Source organism: Tripterygium wilfordii, chromosome 21, assembly GCF_013401445.1.
Source record: "Tripterygium wilfordii isolate XIE 37 chromosome 21, ASM1340144v1, whole genome shotgun sequence".
In the NCBI taxonomy this organism is placed as follows: Eukaryota; Viridiplantae; Streptophyta; class Magnoliopsida; order Celastrales; family Celastraceae; genus Tripterygium; species Tripterygium wilfordii.
In genome coordinates, this window is record NC_052252.1 from 17,895,536 (window position 1) to 17,910,567 (window position 15,032).

Below are 15,032 nucleotides of genomic sequence, written 5' to 3' on the forward strand. Positions count from 1 at the left end.
CGTGCTAAGAGGATAGTTAATCCAAAGAGAACAGGATATGAGTGGAAAGCATAATTCATGATTACCATTTATCACAAAAGTACAATCCATATCGTAGCTGGTTGAACAACGAAAACCCAGGTATTGTGGGCTATACTCGCATAAGCTACAGCCAGCTATTTTTCAAAAGGGGCAAATTATCCAATAAAACACTGTAAGAGAAGTGTCAACATTTTGGACCTGGGGGAACCCAAATTACATGGGCCTACAATTGGTGAGCTTACAAGGCAAGTGGATGGGTGGTCAATTATTTCTCAAAATCCATAGCTCATGAGTTGGGTCCAAACACTTGCCTTATAAGCCACTTAACACCTCTATATTTTTCCAACGTGGAACTTTTTGTGTGGGTTCCAACACACTCCCCCCTCACACAAGAACCCATCAATATTAGGACACTCATTAGACCCTTCGCCTTCACCATGCGGGTCACATCGAACCCTTCACCACATGGCCACATTGAGCCTTTCACCATATGGGATATTTTGGGCATTTGCACCATACTCTCGCAATCTTCGATCCGATACCATGACAACATTTTGAACCTTGGGGAAACCAACATTATATGGGCCTACAATTGAGCTTACAAGGGAAGTGGATTGGTGGCCTGTTCTTTCTCAAAAGTCATGGCTCATGAGTTGGGTCCAAACACTTGCCTTGTAAGCCACTTAAAACCTCCATATTTTTCCAACGTGGGATTTCTTGGGTGGGTTCCAACAAGAAGTAAGAGCAAAGAATCATTATAAGCCACAAACTGACAAAAGAGAAACGGTAGAAAAAAAATCTATGTAATGATTGATCCAATGGCATAACCTTTAAGCAAACAGACAGGGACTATCGCATACCTCTCTCTGTCATTCCTCTACGCAACTCTGAGAAACATGATAAAGGAGAAAGAGAGTTAAAGAGAGCTGCCCTTTCGTTCCTTTTTCACCCATCCATACGAGAAAGAAAGAACATTCAATAAGAACACTGCATAACTTGAGCTAGCAAATTAGATATGTCACATGTTCTATTAGTAATCATTAAGAAGTAAGAACATTCAATCTGAAGAACACTGCATAAAGAAATTACCCAGCGATTGAAAAACGACAAGAAAGAATACAGGAATACTAACTTCAAACTTCAATTTAAAAAAAGCAGGAAAATGCCTGACACCGGATATCATCACTTCAACAACATGCCAGTTCATAAAATCCATTGCAAGCAATTTCACTTTCTATATCTTTGTTGAATGAAATGGTAAATCCACTTTATAGAGCTCTCCAGTTCGAAAAACCTCACTCTCCCATCGTAAATAGACTGTTTTCATTTTATGTCTCACTTTCAAAAGCACTGCACCAAAGATCCGCACTCAACTTAATAGTAAGAATAGTATTCATAAAAGAGTTGGATCTCTAGTATATTATCTACCATAATGGCCAAGAACTTGTTCAGCATATGTCACAATTTGGATCTAGTTATCAGCATCCAAAGTAGCTCTAACGGAAACTTTTGCTCAGATTTTCTTCCTTTCTCATGATGTGGAACCCATTACTGGGGCAATCGTCGAGTTCCCACCAGATAATTCATCTGACCAATGCTGTGTTATTCTGGAGGAAGAAGAATCCCGACCTCCAAAGATAGGTGTCATTGGATTTGGAACCCCCTCTGCAGAGTAAATTCTAGTTATTGCAATTGCACGTTAACCACTTTTACGCTACCACTTTTAATCCAAGTTTATGGCTGGAGCTCAGATTAATAACAGGCTTGCTGACAAACTAAATTCAGTCAACATAATTTTGCAAGCCAGTGCTAAAGCTAGAAATAGTCTCCAATTTCATCGATGCCAGCTGGGCTATTTAATATGCCGCTGGCTTATGCATAAAGAGTAAGCTATTTGCTATGGTCTTTCTAAGGCAGTAAGGCCATAGTAGAGAAGATACTATGACACTCATCAACCACTTAATTAGAAGAAGACAAAAGATCCAAGAGTATGCAGATATCTCCCCAGTTCCACCATCTACTCATGTTGCCCCTGAAGTAATAAAACAACATTCCACATTACCCTACTATTGCAATGAGTGTGATGACATTTTGGCCCACTTATAAACAGATTTGCTTCAACAACAATATTGGCATCGATCCTGACATAATCATTTACTTTCTCCTACAATAAATTATATTTAACATAAAGCCACGACGCTTACGTAGAAACACATAGGCAAGGAAAAGAAGTATATTCACGTCTTTTGAGTCGAGGAGATTGATTCGGGACAGATCAGAAGGTGCAGACTTGGACATCTACATTTAAAGCTCCAAAAGTACTCAGCAGTCAGTATGAATAAAGAACTCGTCCATGAGAACATTTTCTTTCTTTCTTTTTTTTTGGGAACTGGGGAAGAGTGAAAGTTCAAAGCCTGTTAAATATTGTCATTACATAGACTTGCTTCCACTACTGAGATTTTGTAGTTTCAAACCCAAATTCGCTAGAGGAAAAACCAAATCATGACATCACGAAGGCTCGGGATATATAAAACATTACCTTTGTTAATGTTAATATATCATTTTCAAGAATAAATTCATAAAAATTTTCTTGAATAAAGCCTGATACAGTGAGAACCTTGGAAAGGCCATCGGTGAGACACATTACTCGTGCTCCTGCTGGTGGTATAAGGGGCTCAAGGGACCTATATCAGGTATTCATTGAGGAAAGCATCAGTCCTGTCATCTATGCAATATCATGAGCTCGAGAGAATAGCATCAACAAAGAATCAAGAAAGTAAGTCCACCTTAAAAATAGCACCACCTTGCCTGTCACCAAATATAAAAATTGCTGACAAGGGTCCAGAGAACGAAGAAAACGACACTGGAACTCTTAAATAAATTTATAAAATATCCAAGTTGAGAATTTATTTGTTCTCACCCTCCCAATTTATTTTTTTTCCCATTTTCTTCCTCCATATAGATAATTAAAAAACACTCAGCCAACAAACGGGTTAACTCCAGATGCTGCTTTTGGTCCCCACCAACCGAGACGAAATCAGACTATAGAGGCAAATGACAATTTATAAGCATCATGCAAGCCTATGGTGATTATCATTTTACAACAAAAACGCAAAAGAAAATAAACACAACCTCAAACAGCTATATTTATTGCAATTGAATATCAAAGAATTAGTGCTTTAAAATATCGCACTAGTCAATTACAACCAATATGCATCCGAAGACAATCACAAATGAAGATGGTTATAATGTTGCAATTAAATATTTAAGAAGCACTGCTTTAGATCAGGAGTCCCTTCTTCCCCACCCAAACAATTGTGGAACACATATACAAATACAGGAATTTAAAAATGAAAAGTTAATAACTTCCAAGAGAATGTGTTTAGAAAACCACCTGGTATAAGAGAATGTCAGAAGCCATCAGAACAGGATAGGTTAAAAGAGCAACTCTGACATTCTCTTCCCCTGCAAATTGAACAGCCTTGTCTGAATAACTAATAAGATTATTATATAGAGACAAGTGACAGACAACTAAGGTAAAACCAAGGTTTTAAAGTCTACCATGAACAACCAGCAACTCAATTTGTATGCTGAACTTCATTTAAAAGAAATAACAACAATACTAAAAATATTGTATTGACTTGTCACGGAAATCATTATTATACAGAAACTTGGACGATAGCCACTAACATAGAAGAAAGCCATCAATATCGCAGGATTAAAATTCAAAAAATAATTTTTTTTAGTAATATTTGCCTTCATTAATGAAATCATAAGTAGCGAATTTTCTGCAAAGTATCATACTTAGGAAATTCATCATTCAAATTCCCCATAAGCTTTTAAGATAAAGATTGGAGGGGAATTGAATTTTCATGTGTGGGAAACTTGACTTCAATAAAAGTATTATAAGTTGCAATAGAAGTTACTGAAAATCTTAAGTGCAAGTTAAAAGAGAAAAGATATACAGAGACAGACACATAGAAGTAGTTTGAGGTGTCATACAGCTATACACGGACCGCCTTGCGGGACTTCTCTTTAAACTGAATCATTCGGTTAAGCCAACCAATTGGCGCGGCAGAACTAAGAAACCACATCAATTCTACATGAGCAAGAACATGTGACTGCACAAAAACAGATGCCTACACATACAGCTCATGTTAATTTTAATTGCATTTATAAATATAATGTACAATAGCACATTAACAAAATTTAAACAGCATAATTAAGGGCCAAAATCCACAAAACCTTGGAGGAGTCTATGCCACATGCCAAATATAAGGCTGCTGTAATTTAAACAGCATTATTAAGGGCCAAAATCCACAAAACCTTGGAGGCGTCTGCCACATGCCAAATATAAGGCTGCTGTATCCCTTGTTGACTTAGACAACATACTGTAATGTGATTTGCAAGTCAAAAATTCTGCCAAGTGTTAAACTAGACCCACTAGTCATACAAGAACAAAGAAGGGTCAAGCCATAAATTCATGGCTCAAGCCTCAAATTAAGGGCCTACAATTGGGCTTGCAAGGCAAGTGGATGGGCGGTCCATTCTTTCTCAAAATTCATGGCTCATGAGTTGGGTCCAAACACTTGCCATATAAGCCATGTAACACCTCCATAATTTTTCAATGTGGGACTTCTTGTGTGGGTTCCAACACACTCCCCTCACACAAGAGCCTATCAACATTGGGCCTCTTTTTGGACCCTTCACCTAATAACCACATTGAGCATTCACCATACGGGTCACATTGAACTCTTCACCACATGGCCACATTGGGCCTTTCACCATACGGGCCACTTTGGGCCTTTACACCATACTCCCATAGCTTTCATTCCGATACCATGTCAACAGTTTGGACCTTGGGCAAGACCACATTAGCAAGTGGACGGGCTGTCCAAAAAATCGTGCCAAACCGACCGATTGGTCGGTTATTGTCAAATATATGTTAGTAAGGACCGACCAAAAAACCGACTAAATTGCCAATAACCGACCAATCGGTTGGTTAACGTTATGTCAAAAAACCGCCAAAAACCGACTGTGGACACCCCTCCTTATGAGTTGGATCCAAACATTGGCCTCATAAGCTATTCAAAACCTCCATATTTTTCCAACAAGGGACTTCTTGGGTGGGTTCCAACAAGAAGTAAGAGTAAAGAATCATTATAAGTCACAAAAGAGACAAGGTACAAAAAAACCTACGTAACGATTGATCCAATGGCATCATCTTTAAGCAAACAGACAGGGACCTTCGCAGTAAGAGCAAAGAATCATTATAAGTCACAAAATAGAAAAGGTAGGAAAAAATCTATGTACGGATTGATCCAATGGCATCATCTTTAAGCAAACAGACAGGGACTTTCGCAGTAAGAGCAAAGAAACATTATAAGTCACAAAATAGAAACAGTAGAAAAAAATCTAACGATTGATCCAATGGCATAATCTTTAAACAAACAGACGGGGACTTTCGCAGTAAGAGCAAAGAATCATTATAAGTCACAAAAGAGTAATGGTAGAAAAAAATCTATGTAACGATTGATCCAATGGCATCATCTTTAAGCAAACATACAGGGACTTTCGCAGTAAGAGCAAGGAATCATTATAAGTCACAAAATAGAAACGGTAGGAAAAAATCTATGTACCGATTGATCCAATGGCATCATCTTTAAGCAAACATACAGGGACTTTCGCAGTAAGAGCAAAGAATCATTATAAGTCACAAAATAGAAACGGTAGGACAAAAAACTATGTACTGATTGATCCAATGGCATCATCTATAAGCAAACACACAGGGACTTTCGCAAAATAGAAACGGTAGAAAAAAATTTATGTAACGATTGATCCAATGGCATCAACTTTAACCAAACAGACAGGGACTTTCGCATACCTCTATCTGTCATTCCTCTACGCAACTCTGAGAAACATGATAAAGGATAAAGAGAGTTAAGAGACATGCCGCCTTCATTCCTTTGTCACCCACCAATACGAGAACGAAAGAGAGTGACAATTAAGTTCTCGAACACAATTTTTTTGCAACTGATAATATGGACATAAAACATGTCATACACACGTTCTCAAACCTCAATGTCAACCTTCATAAATAAACTATACTTTTGTCGTTAATTTGTGTAGAAATTCGATATTGTCGCAGTCGATTCCACAGAAAAATCTGTATGACTAGATTTTATCTGACAGAGCTCGTATTGCTCTCTATAGCAGTGGATTCGGAGACCGAGACACTGCAGCAACATCATTAACCAGCGTTGTTTCCTTCGCCAACACGATTATGACCACTCAATACCGAGTTTGTCAAGCGTCTATTTCCGAGTCCACAGCGCGACCTGCTTGAGACCAAAACAGATGAGGTATATTACCTAACAGAGCTCGTGTTGCTCTCTTGAGCAGTGGATTCGGAGACCGAGACACTGCATCAACATCGAAAACCAGCGTAATTGTTTCCTTCGCCAACACGATTATGACCACTCAATACCGATTTCGTCAAGCGTCTACTTCCGAGTCCATAGCGCGACCGACCCATTGTTTCTCACTTTCTCCTAATTCGTCTGCGGAACGGGAAAGTTCGAGGAGTCGGGATGCCCTCTGCCAATTTATAGCCGTTCTAGTCGGTTTTGCAAGTCTAATCTGAGCCGTCCATTAAAAATTTTAAATTATTCTTCGCTTTTTCCTCATTATTTTAGGAGACGAGAATGCCCTTTTATGCCTACGAAGGAAACTTTCCTTTCTATTTGTAACCGTTGGTTCGTTGGTTTGGCTGAGCTGTCGATTAAAATTTTAAAATTACTTCTTCGCTTTTTTTACCCAATGATACGAAAATGCCCTTTTAATTTTATACCTCCGAAGGAAACTTTCCTTTTCTATGTTAGCGTTGATCTTGCTTATATAATCTGGGCGGTCCATTATTGGAGATGAGGGAAACTATTTTGGAATTGGGACATTCCATTAAAGGGCCCAGAAATACATGGATATGTCGGGCTTAGCATAGTAAATGGGTGTATTGGGCCTCACTTGGACACAAAGGGTCAGGCCAATAAGTAAGCCCAATAAGTGGGTTTATTGAGCCTCACCTTTGGCATAAAGGGTCGGGTAGTAGGGGTTTGGACTTTGGCGGGTTCGCGGTGTTTAGAGTTTTGGGGAGTTTTGAGACTCCCCTACGAAATTGGGGTTCGCGTCATCTTGCAAATCCTCCAGCTGAATGAATTGCAGTTGCTCATCAAGGTACCCCTGAGACATATAAGAGGCTAATACACTCAGCCTTACACATTTACCAGAATTCATCTGTCAGAGAGGCTAATACACTCAGCCATACACATTTACCAGAATTCATCTGTCAGAGATGGTTGACATAAACATTAATAATCGTTGGACTTCCCAAATCATCTTTTTAACAGCTCCGCATTCTACCCACTGAAATAGTGAGGAGGACCTGATTTGACGGAGGCGAGGAGAGCCGGTCGCCGGTCGGCAGCTGGACTTCAGTCGAAGCCTTGCTCTTAAGGAAAAGAAAGTAAATTTATAAGAAGAAAATCTAGACTCGGGTTTACTGGTACATAAAACCCGACCAACCCGACCCGGGTGTCACGTGGTGTCACTGGGGAGATGTTACTGTTGCATAGCAATTAGCCTTCCACGACCACGGGAAACGGGAGAGATGACGTTTATCAGAGTTACTCAACACCGCGTGTCGTTTTTAGTTACTTCTCAAGCTTCGCAATCCAAGCATTATTGGCGGTTGGTGACTCGCTCATTCTTCACAGTATTTTTTGTTTTACCGAATTGCTGTTTTGCAAACAATCGAGAGAGGAGAATAATACGATTTGGGTGATCGCAGGCCTTCGTTTGGAATCGCATTTGACATTGACGGAGTTATCCTTCGTGGTCGCGAACCGATTGGAGGTTCTCCGCAAGCTTTGAGGAGATTGTATGGAGATTCTGGTATTTATAGACGCCCAAATTCGTTAGTACCATACATACATGAATAATTAATTTCTTTTTGGGCAGTATCAGTAGTGAATTAATAGTGAACTGGAACAGTATTTTTTATATTGTTTGACACGAATATACACAGTATGAATAGAATTCAAATGATTCGGATTTCAGGTTCATCTTATTGTTGTTAGATATGGTGCTAACTTTGCTTATTTGGGATCTGACCGAGTTTTCACTGTCTCTGCAGGTATTTTCAGGGTCCCATTTTTGTTGTTGACAAATGGTGAGTGTTCAATGATTTATTTTGTTTGCCAATTTTTTATTTGTGGACAGACAGTCCCATAACTGAAAGATTCCCCTTTTATAAAATTATTTATGACAAACTATAATCTGTACCATGTTTTTGTTTAACTGTCCTAAGAACATCTGGCGGTTCTGCTTGATGTTCAAACAACGATAATTTTAGATGGACAAATCAGGATGAAACAGGAAAGGAAGAGAAGAAGGGCCAGCGGAGCCTCCAATATGTAAACTACACATGTTTTGCTATGAGAGGATTGAATTCTTTGTAAATAATAGTGAAATGGAAATGCAGCTCATGTACAACTCGTTTTGAGTAAGGCCCTTTTTCTGTTGTTTTAAAGTCAACTAATATCTTGATCCCTGGAAATAGCAATATTAGGGTAGAGAATTTGCATAGCTCTGTAAATAATGGAGAAGAGCGCTTGGAGGATCCTTCAATCTCCACCTTTATCTGTGACATTATCTATTCTTATGCATTTCTAAGTTGCATTGCTTTGAATAAATGGAGTTTCTTATAGAATTGCACATGGGCTATATATTCTAATGCACTTTTTTCCCTTTGTAATTTGTCTTTTTTATCACTGTGAAAACTAAGTTATTTGATTAGGCATCACAAAATATCTTTGTCGTATAGTCTATACTTCTCAGTTTCACTTAATGATGGAGCTATTAATGGCTACAACATTCTATTTGATTAGGAGGTGGAATTCCTGAATCCAAAAGAGCTGCTGAGTTAAGTGATCTTCTAGGAGTAAATATTTTACCTTCTCAGGTAACGTCTTTAGATGTTGTATCTTCTATTATAGGCTGCATTTGTGACTGAAACATTTCTGTAAGTGTAAACTCCGAGTATCTTTGACTGCTGCAATCTTTAATGTAGCTTCCCTTTTTCTGTTGCAGGTTGTGCAAGGTCACTCCCCTTTTAAAAATTTCTTGAAAAGGTATTTGCATTTACTTCCAAGAGAATATTGTCTTCTCGATTTGATATCATTTTATGCTCAATCATATTTGGATTTAGTTGTGGTTATTGAGCTTTTCAGTTTCAACCTGAAAATCATGCCATTTCAACAACATAAATAATTAACAGCTCCTCATGGGTTGGAAAACTGATATTAACAACCGCTTTCATCATCTTACGTTATGATTGCATTCAAAGATCATTTTATATTGTGGTCTATTAATTCAGGTATGAGAATGAGCTTGTCGTAGCAACTGGAAAGGGAGATCCTGCTCTTGTCATGTCCGAATATGGGTTCAAGTAAGGGCTTGATTTTATGTTGATTATGGTAATCCTTATTTCGTTACTGAATCTATAAAATGTTTAGATCAATTTATACACTTCATTGGTGGAAAAGTTTGTAAAATGTTTAGATCAATTTATATACTTCATTGGCAGAAAAGTTCTATCCTTAGATGAGTATGCGTCTTACTTCAAGGATATTGATCCGGTCTCTCAGTATAAGATGTGGACAACTAAGCAGGTAGTGGAGAGGAGTGGCCATTGGATGGATATTGTGTCAAATCACAATGTCCTCTCTAACAAAGTCAAGGCAGTGTTCATTGTCAGCGATCCTGTAGATTGGGGCAGGGACATTCAGGTAATTCCTCCCTTGCAACATCTCATACATTTTGATCCGCTTATCCGATTTTTGCACTCGACACAAAGGCTTTCGTTAACTTTGTGTGCTTTCCAGTCCCCAATGAGTTATGTGCAAATTTACTTTTTCCAGTGTCAACATATCTCACAGAAGATTTCTCTGTAAAGAATTCTGAAGTAGATAATGAATTGGATAGGTACTCTGCGACATTCTAGGATCTGGTGGCCTCCCTGGCTGTGGTGACAGTGGACATCAGCCTCCTCTTTACTTTGCTGCTGATGATCTTGAATATCAGGTTACAATTATTATGGTTTCTGTTCATGTAGTCCTTAAGTTGGATCACCAAATGGTCCAATTTAATGCATTCATATGGGGGTACATGGTGGTAGTTTTTATTTTAACTGAAACCAGTAGTGATAATTATCCTGCACATTGAAAAGTAAATGTAAGATCTTAACAGTGATGAAGTTCATGGTCTTGACGGTAAAGAATTATTTGTTTTGGGGGGATCCAAGTAGCCATCAAAATGCAAGTACTGTCACAATTATATCCAATTTATGCCTATAACCATAACTCGACTCTGCTCCAGTTACTTATAATTGTCCGTCTCCGTGGCTTTGACTGCTGTAGATCTCTGAATTCTAGAATTTAGGATTTCGTCTTGTCTAATAATTTATTGTTTACTTAAATCAGACTTGATTTCTGACCGGCTGAAGACATTACACAGGCTGCATTTCCCTCTGAACGTCTTGGAATGGGTGCTTTTAGAATTGCATTGGAAAGCATCTTCAACAGGTAGCGACAATGTCAATTCAAGTTGTTTAGAGACCTTATTTTGAAACATATTGATTTATTTTGTTCAATCAAAGAAGCGACTTCATAACTCATCTCTGTGTCCTCAGATCCAAGACATGAGATATTCTAAATCCTAACATTTGACATCTTGTGTTTTACTTTTCTTGAATGGATCCTGCTGCTTGAGCAGTTTTCTAAAGTACCAACCACTTTCAAGTGAGACATCTAGGTTACCTCGGAATTACAGTTGTCGCTCAAAGTCATTCATATAACCAATTTATCTTAATATAGCTCAGTAAGGCAAAACTAGGCGGATCAGCTGTCGAATAACCTGATAATGTCACAGATTCAAAGTCAATAATGAAAGATTGCTTGCAATATGAGAACGCAGCAATTATCATCCATTTCTGCTCCAGATACGTCCAGTGTGGTTTGAACTGCTTAAGAGTTACCAAGCGCTATGTCATATACTCATTATGAATTATCCAGAGTTACCAATATTGTGTTTGTCATGCTTTGCAGGATTCATCATAACCAGCTACAATATGTATCTTTCGGGAAGCCAAATCCATTTGTATTCAATAATGCGGAATCCATACTTAGCCAACTTGAACTATCTTGTCGTACTGATCATCTCAAGGAACATGACGAGATTGGGTCACCTCGTTTCAATACCCTTTATATGATTGGTGACAATCCTCTTGTTGACATTAAAGGTGCAAGACAGGTTGGTGTTTCTTTGCCTTGTGGTTTTAAATTGAAAGTCTGCTGCTTGTTTTCATCATTTCATGCCACCTTCATCATGCTATACTATCATTCTAATATGAATAAAGTCGTGTTGATTTCAAGGCTGGGAATCCTTGGGTTTCTATATTGACAAGGACAGGTGTGTTCCGCGGGCAACATAACCATGCAGAGTTTCCGGCAGATCTGGTAAGTTGATCTTTCTGATGGCTATTAGTGCCTGTGAAACCAAATATCTTATATACATGTATGCAAACATATGTATAAGTTCTTATTCGTGTGATGTGTCTTGAAATGTAGGTAGTTGATACTGTCGAAGAGGCAGTGGACTACATCCTGCAGAAGGAGTGCATTTCTTAGTACTAGCATACCATACTCTTAATGAATTCTTCATTAATGACAATATAAGCAACAATTTATAAGAGCCAATTGACTCTTCAAAGCATAGTTACTCTTGGATGATTTTCTACAGATTCTTATCCTTATGTTAATCAACTAGTTCTTCAGCTTGTGGTATTTGGATCTATATTGGTGTTGTATGGGTTTGGTCTATGTTTGTTCTTATTTCCTCTGGTTTGGTTTGTAGTATTGTATTTCAAGTGCTCGCATCAAATTCCTCAAACTATATGAACTCCGGAGGTCTTGAGTAAGATTTTCATGGGAGCAATACCCTGGTTCATCAAGTGGAATATTTATGCGCATGTGGATTTGACACAGCCGTGTTTGGAGGACAAATTTGTATGATATCAGAGATTAGAGAGGCACCTATTAATCCTTTGTTCCACACACACTACATATTAATTACTCATCACATGAATGTCCCAAGGAAATATTAAGTAGAGTGTTGAACTCTTAACCTAAACTAAAGTAAGCAAAATTCTTATCGAAGCTGGCTTATTCTTATTTCAACTCATTTGGGATTTAGAATATTAAATCAATTATGAAAAATTAGAAAGAATAAAAAAATAAAATAAATTGCATAAAAGAATGAGTGGGAACTGCAAAGTGATATTACAAAAAACCCCCAAGCCATTTTCTGAATCTTCTATCTGCCATCCCATTCTATCCTCTCCCAAAATATGCAGCAGCTCAATAGATAAGGCCCCAATATAGAGCAGTGATTTCAGTCTTCTTCGAGTCATCACCATGGAAGCCACTCTCCTCTCCTTCCCCTCCTCGAAACCCTCTCCTTGCCTACTTTCTTTCAGTCAGCAATCAATTCCTCTCTTACCCTCCTCTCTGTCTAAACCCAGAACTCATTTCCCTTGCACAATCAGAGCCGCCATTTCTCGAACCAAGAAAGAAGAGACTGTCGATACAGTCAAGACCCATCTCGAAAATTGCCATCTTTTGGCTGGAATCAGGTACACCGGCTTCACAGTCAAGCAATTCCAGGACCTCCGGCGATCCCTGCCCGAGTACACCAAGCTTTTGGTTGCTAAGAACACTTTAGTCCTCAAAGCAATTGAGGGTACCAAGTGGGAGTCTATCAAGCCGTGTATGAAGGGCATGACCGCTTGGCTTTTTGTCCACACAGAGGAGATTCCGACGGCGTTAAAGCCGTATAGGGACTTCCAGAGGGAGAGGAAATTGGATGGGAATGATTTTACTGGCGCGGTTTTTGAAGGAAAGTATTATGGGCCTGATGAATTTAAGGCACTCGAGACAATGCCTACAAGAGCAGAGATTTATGCTAAGCTTTTGGGGGCATTGCAGAGTCCCGCGATGGGGCTTGTGGGAACGTTGCAGGCGCCGGCGAGGGATGTGGTCTTGGTGTTGAAAGCGTATGTGAAGAAGTTGGAGGAAGAAAGCGGTGGTGGAGGGCAGTAGAGGGACTTGCTTGTAGCTTCTGTAAGTGTGTAATTTTGAAATTCCTTTTTGTTGTACTAAAATTATGCCTTTAGTTCTTGTTTTTCGATGTGCACTGTGCTTAGATGTTGCAGCAGAATTAACTGCAAATGGGCAAAAATGTGAATTCTACTTGAACTCAGGTTTGTAGAGGGAGTGCAATTTGTAAAAACCTGATAAGTTTTGAATTGAAATTCTGAATTCTCATTCCTCTAGTTGTTCCTCTTTATGTTTCTATAATTTTGAGGAAATGATGATTAAGGATTTTAAGGAGTTCATTCATAATGGTTTTACTGTTTGATACACTTGTTTTGTTTATGTAGACTGTTGCTGTACAAGGTGATTATGCATGTGGATGGCTAAACTGTTCAATTGACTAGGAGATGTGTTCAGATAAACAATGTTTTGGTGCTTCTTATGCTAATGTGTTATTTTTGCAACTGAAGTGACTGTAGTTTAAGTGGCAACTGGAAAGGCTGAGTTCCTTTTCAAGCCTTAGAACTCCCTTGGGAAGTTGGGATCAGTCCTTGATAACTGTTTAAGCACCCTCATGGTCTGGTTTCTGCATAATTGTTGTGTATTTATGAAACTTTCTTGATACTCTAGTTTTGTGTCAAATCCGAGGTTGTCTTTCTAATCAAAAGGACTCTGAGGTTTTCTTTATGTTTGGTACCTCTTTGCGCATTGCTTTTCTTGTCAAATTATCTTTCCTTGCCCCCCAAAAAAGGCTGAGTTATCCTTAATTTGATTATGCATAGATGCGCTCTTGCGCATTACAGTCATTAAAATGTTAATGGGCCTATGCCTAGGAGAAACAACATGGTATGGGGAGTGATAGATGAGAGAAATCTTATGTGCAGAAATATCTAGTGCTTGCTAGAAAGGCATTCGAGGTAGAGTAATTTGTTTTCTGAGAAGCTCTATCCCTTGGAGCCTTAATTTAAATGGTGTGGCAGGATTACCACCATTGATAGTATTTTGATATAGCATCAGGAAACCTTTGCTATATAAATCACCTGCTGCCACTTCTTTGGTTGATCTGTAATCTTCTGTTATCTTTTGAGCTTGATCAATGCTAGGCATTTTATCAAAGTGTTATCTTTCCAGTTTGTGCAGTATCTCTTATTTCCTTCCCTTTATTCTATGTGAAGGGCATCGAAAATTTAAATTGGTATGGGCATCGTACTCTTTTACAGGCAAGCTATGTCTATCAATGATATCTACTTCGTCACAGCGAAAAGAAAACTTGATCCCCCGATTGGAAATGTGCTAAGGTTACGTTTTAGTTGGAGATGATATTAGGTTGTAGTTGTATCTTTCTTGAACTAGATAAAGGAATAGAAAGACATGTATTTCCCATCTTGCGTAGGGAGAAGTATAGAAGTGCAATACCTTGTAATTCTTCGTTAGCTAAGGAGAATGTTGAAGTTTCATTGGCTTGAGTAGATTATAAATTCTGACGTGCATATTGATAACTAGCACCTTACAGCGAAACATCGGCGCACTCGCTTGCAAGTGTTTTGGATTAGTTGAAGCTTGTTGACAACATTGAAAGGAATAGAAATACATGTATTTCCCATATTGAATGTGGTACTCTTTTGGTTCCTTTCCCCAGACTTTTGATATTCTGTTTTGAGTTTTGACAATAACATTCAACCATCTTCTTTATTCTCTGTTATTGTAAAAGGCACTTATGTGCATGTCAAGCGACTTGCCTTTACTCAAATTGCACGGGGAATGCCAACAAGTTGCAAGAAGACTGTCATGGGATCAGCCAAA

General features: G+C 38.6%; 2 protein-coding genes and 1 pseudogene across 5 annotated transcripts; 2 read left to right on the plus strand and 1 right to left on the minus strand.

The window, feature by feature from the left end:
- Positions 1-42: 42 nt before the first annotated feature.
- On the minus strand, positions 43-5,972 carry LOC119988050 (annotated as a pseudogene).
- Positions 5,973-7,156: 1,184 nt separating this feature from the next.
- Positions 7,157-11,956, plus strand: LOC119988864 (uncharacterized protein YKR070W-like). Of its 2 annotated transcripts, XM_038834076.1 has the most exons (13): positions 7,157-7,254; positions 7,428-7,767; positions 7,868-7,971; positions 8,213-8,248; positions 8,967-9,040; positions 9,169-9,209; positions 9,455-9,526; positions 9,665-9,866; positions 10,063-10,161; positions 10,594-10,661; positions 11,184-11,388; positions 11,511-11,594; positions 11,706-11,956. In XM_038834076.1, the coding sequence occupies exons 2-13, from the start codon at positions 7,688-7,690 to the stop codon at positions 11,763-11,765; spliced, it is 1,125 nt and encodes a 374-aa protein (XP_038690004.1). In that variant the 5' UTR covers positions 7,157-7,254; positions 7,428-7,687; the 3' UTR covers positions 11,766-11,956. The 2 variants fall into 2 exon arrangements, with proteins under 2 accessions (XP_038690004.1, XP_038690003.1); XM_038834075.1 differs by lacking the exon at positions 7,157-7,254 and having other exon boundaries at positions 7,328-7,767.
- A 486-nt stretch (positions 11,957-12,442) lies between these two features.
- Positions 12,443-14,832, plus strand: LOC119988865 (50S ribosomal protein L10, chloroplastic). 3 transcript variants are annotated; one of them, XM_038834078.1, is made up of 2 exons: positions 12,443-13,256; positions 14,405-14,832. In XM_038834078.1, the coding sequence occupies exon 1, from the start codon at positions 12,552-12,554 to the stop codon at positions 13,233-13,235; it is 684 nt and encodes a 227-aa protein (XP_038690006.1). In that variant the 5' UTR covers positions 12,443-12,551; the 3' UTR covers positions 13,236-13,256; positions 14,405-14,832. The 3 variants fall into 3 exon arrangements, with proteins under 3 accessions (XP_038690006.1, XP_038690007.1, XP_038690005.1); XM_038834079.1 differs by lacking the exon at positions 14,405-14,832 and adding an exon at positions 13,577-13,926; XM_038834077.1 differs by having other exon boundaries at positions 12,444-13,256; positions 14,450-14,832.
- The last annotated feature ends 200 nt before the right edge of the window (positions 14,833-15,032 follow it).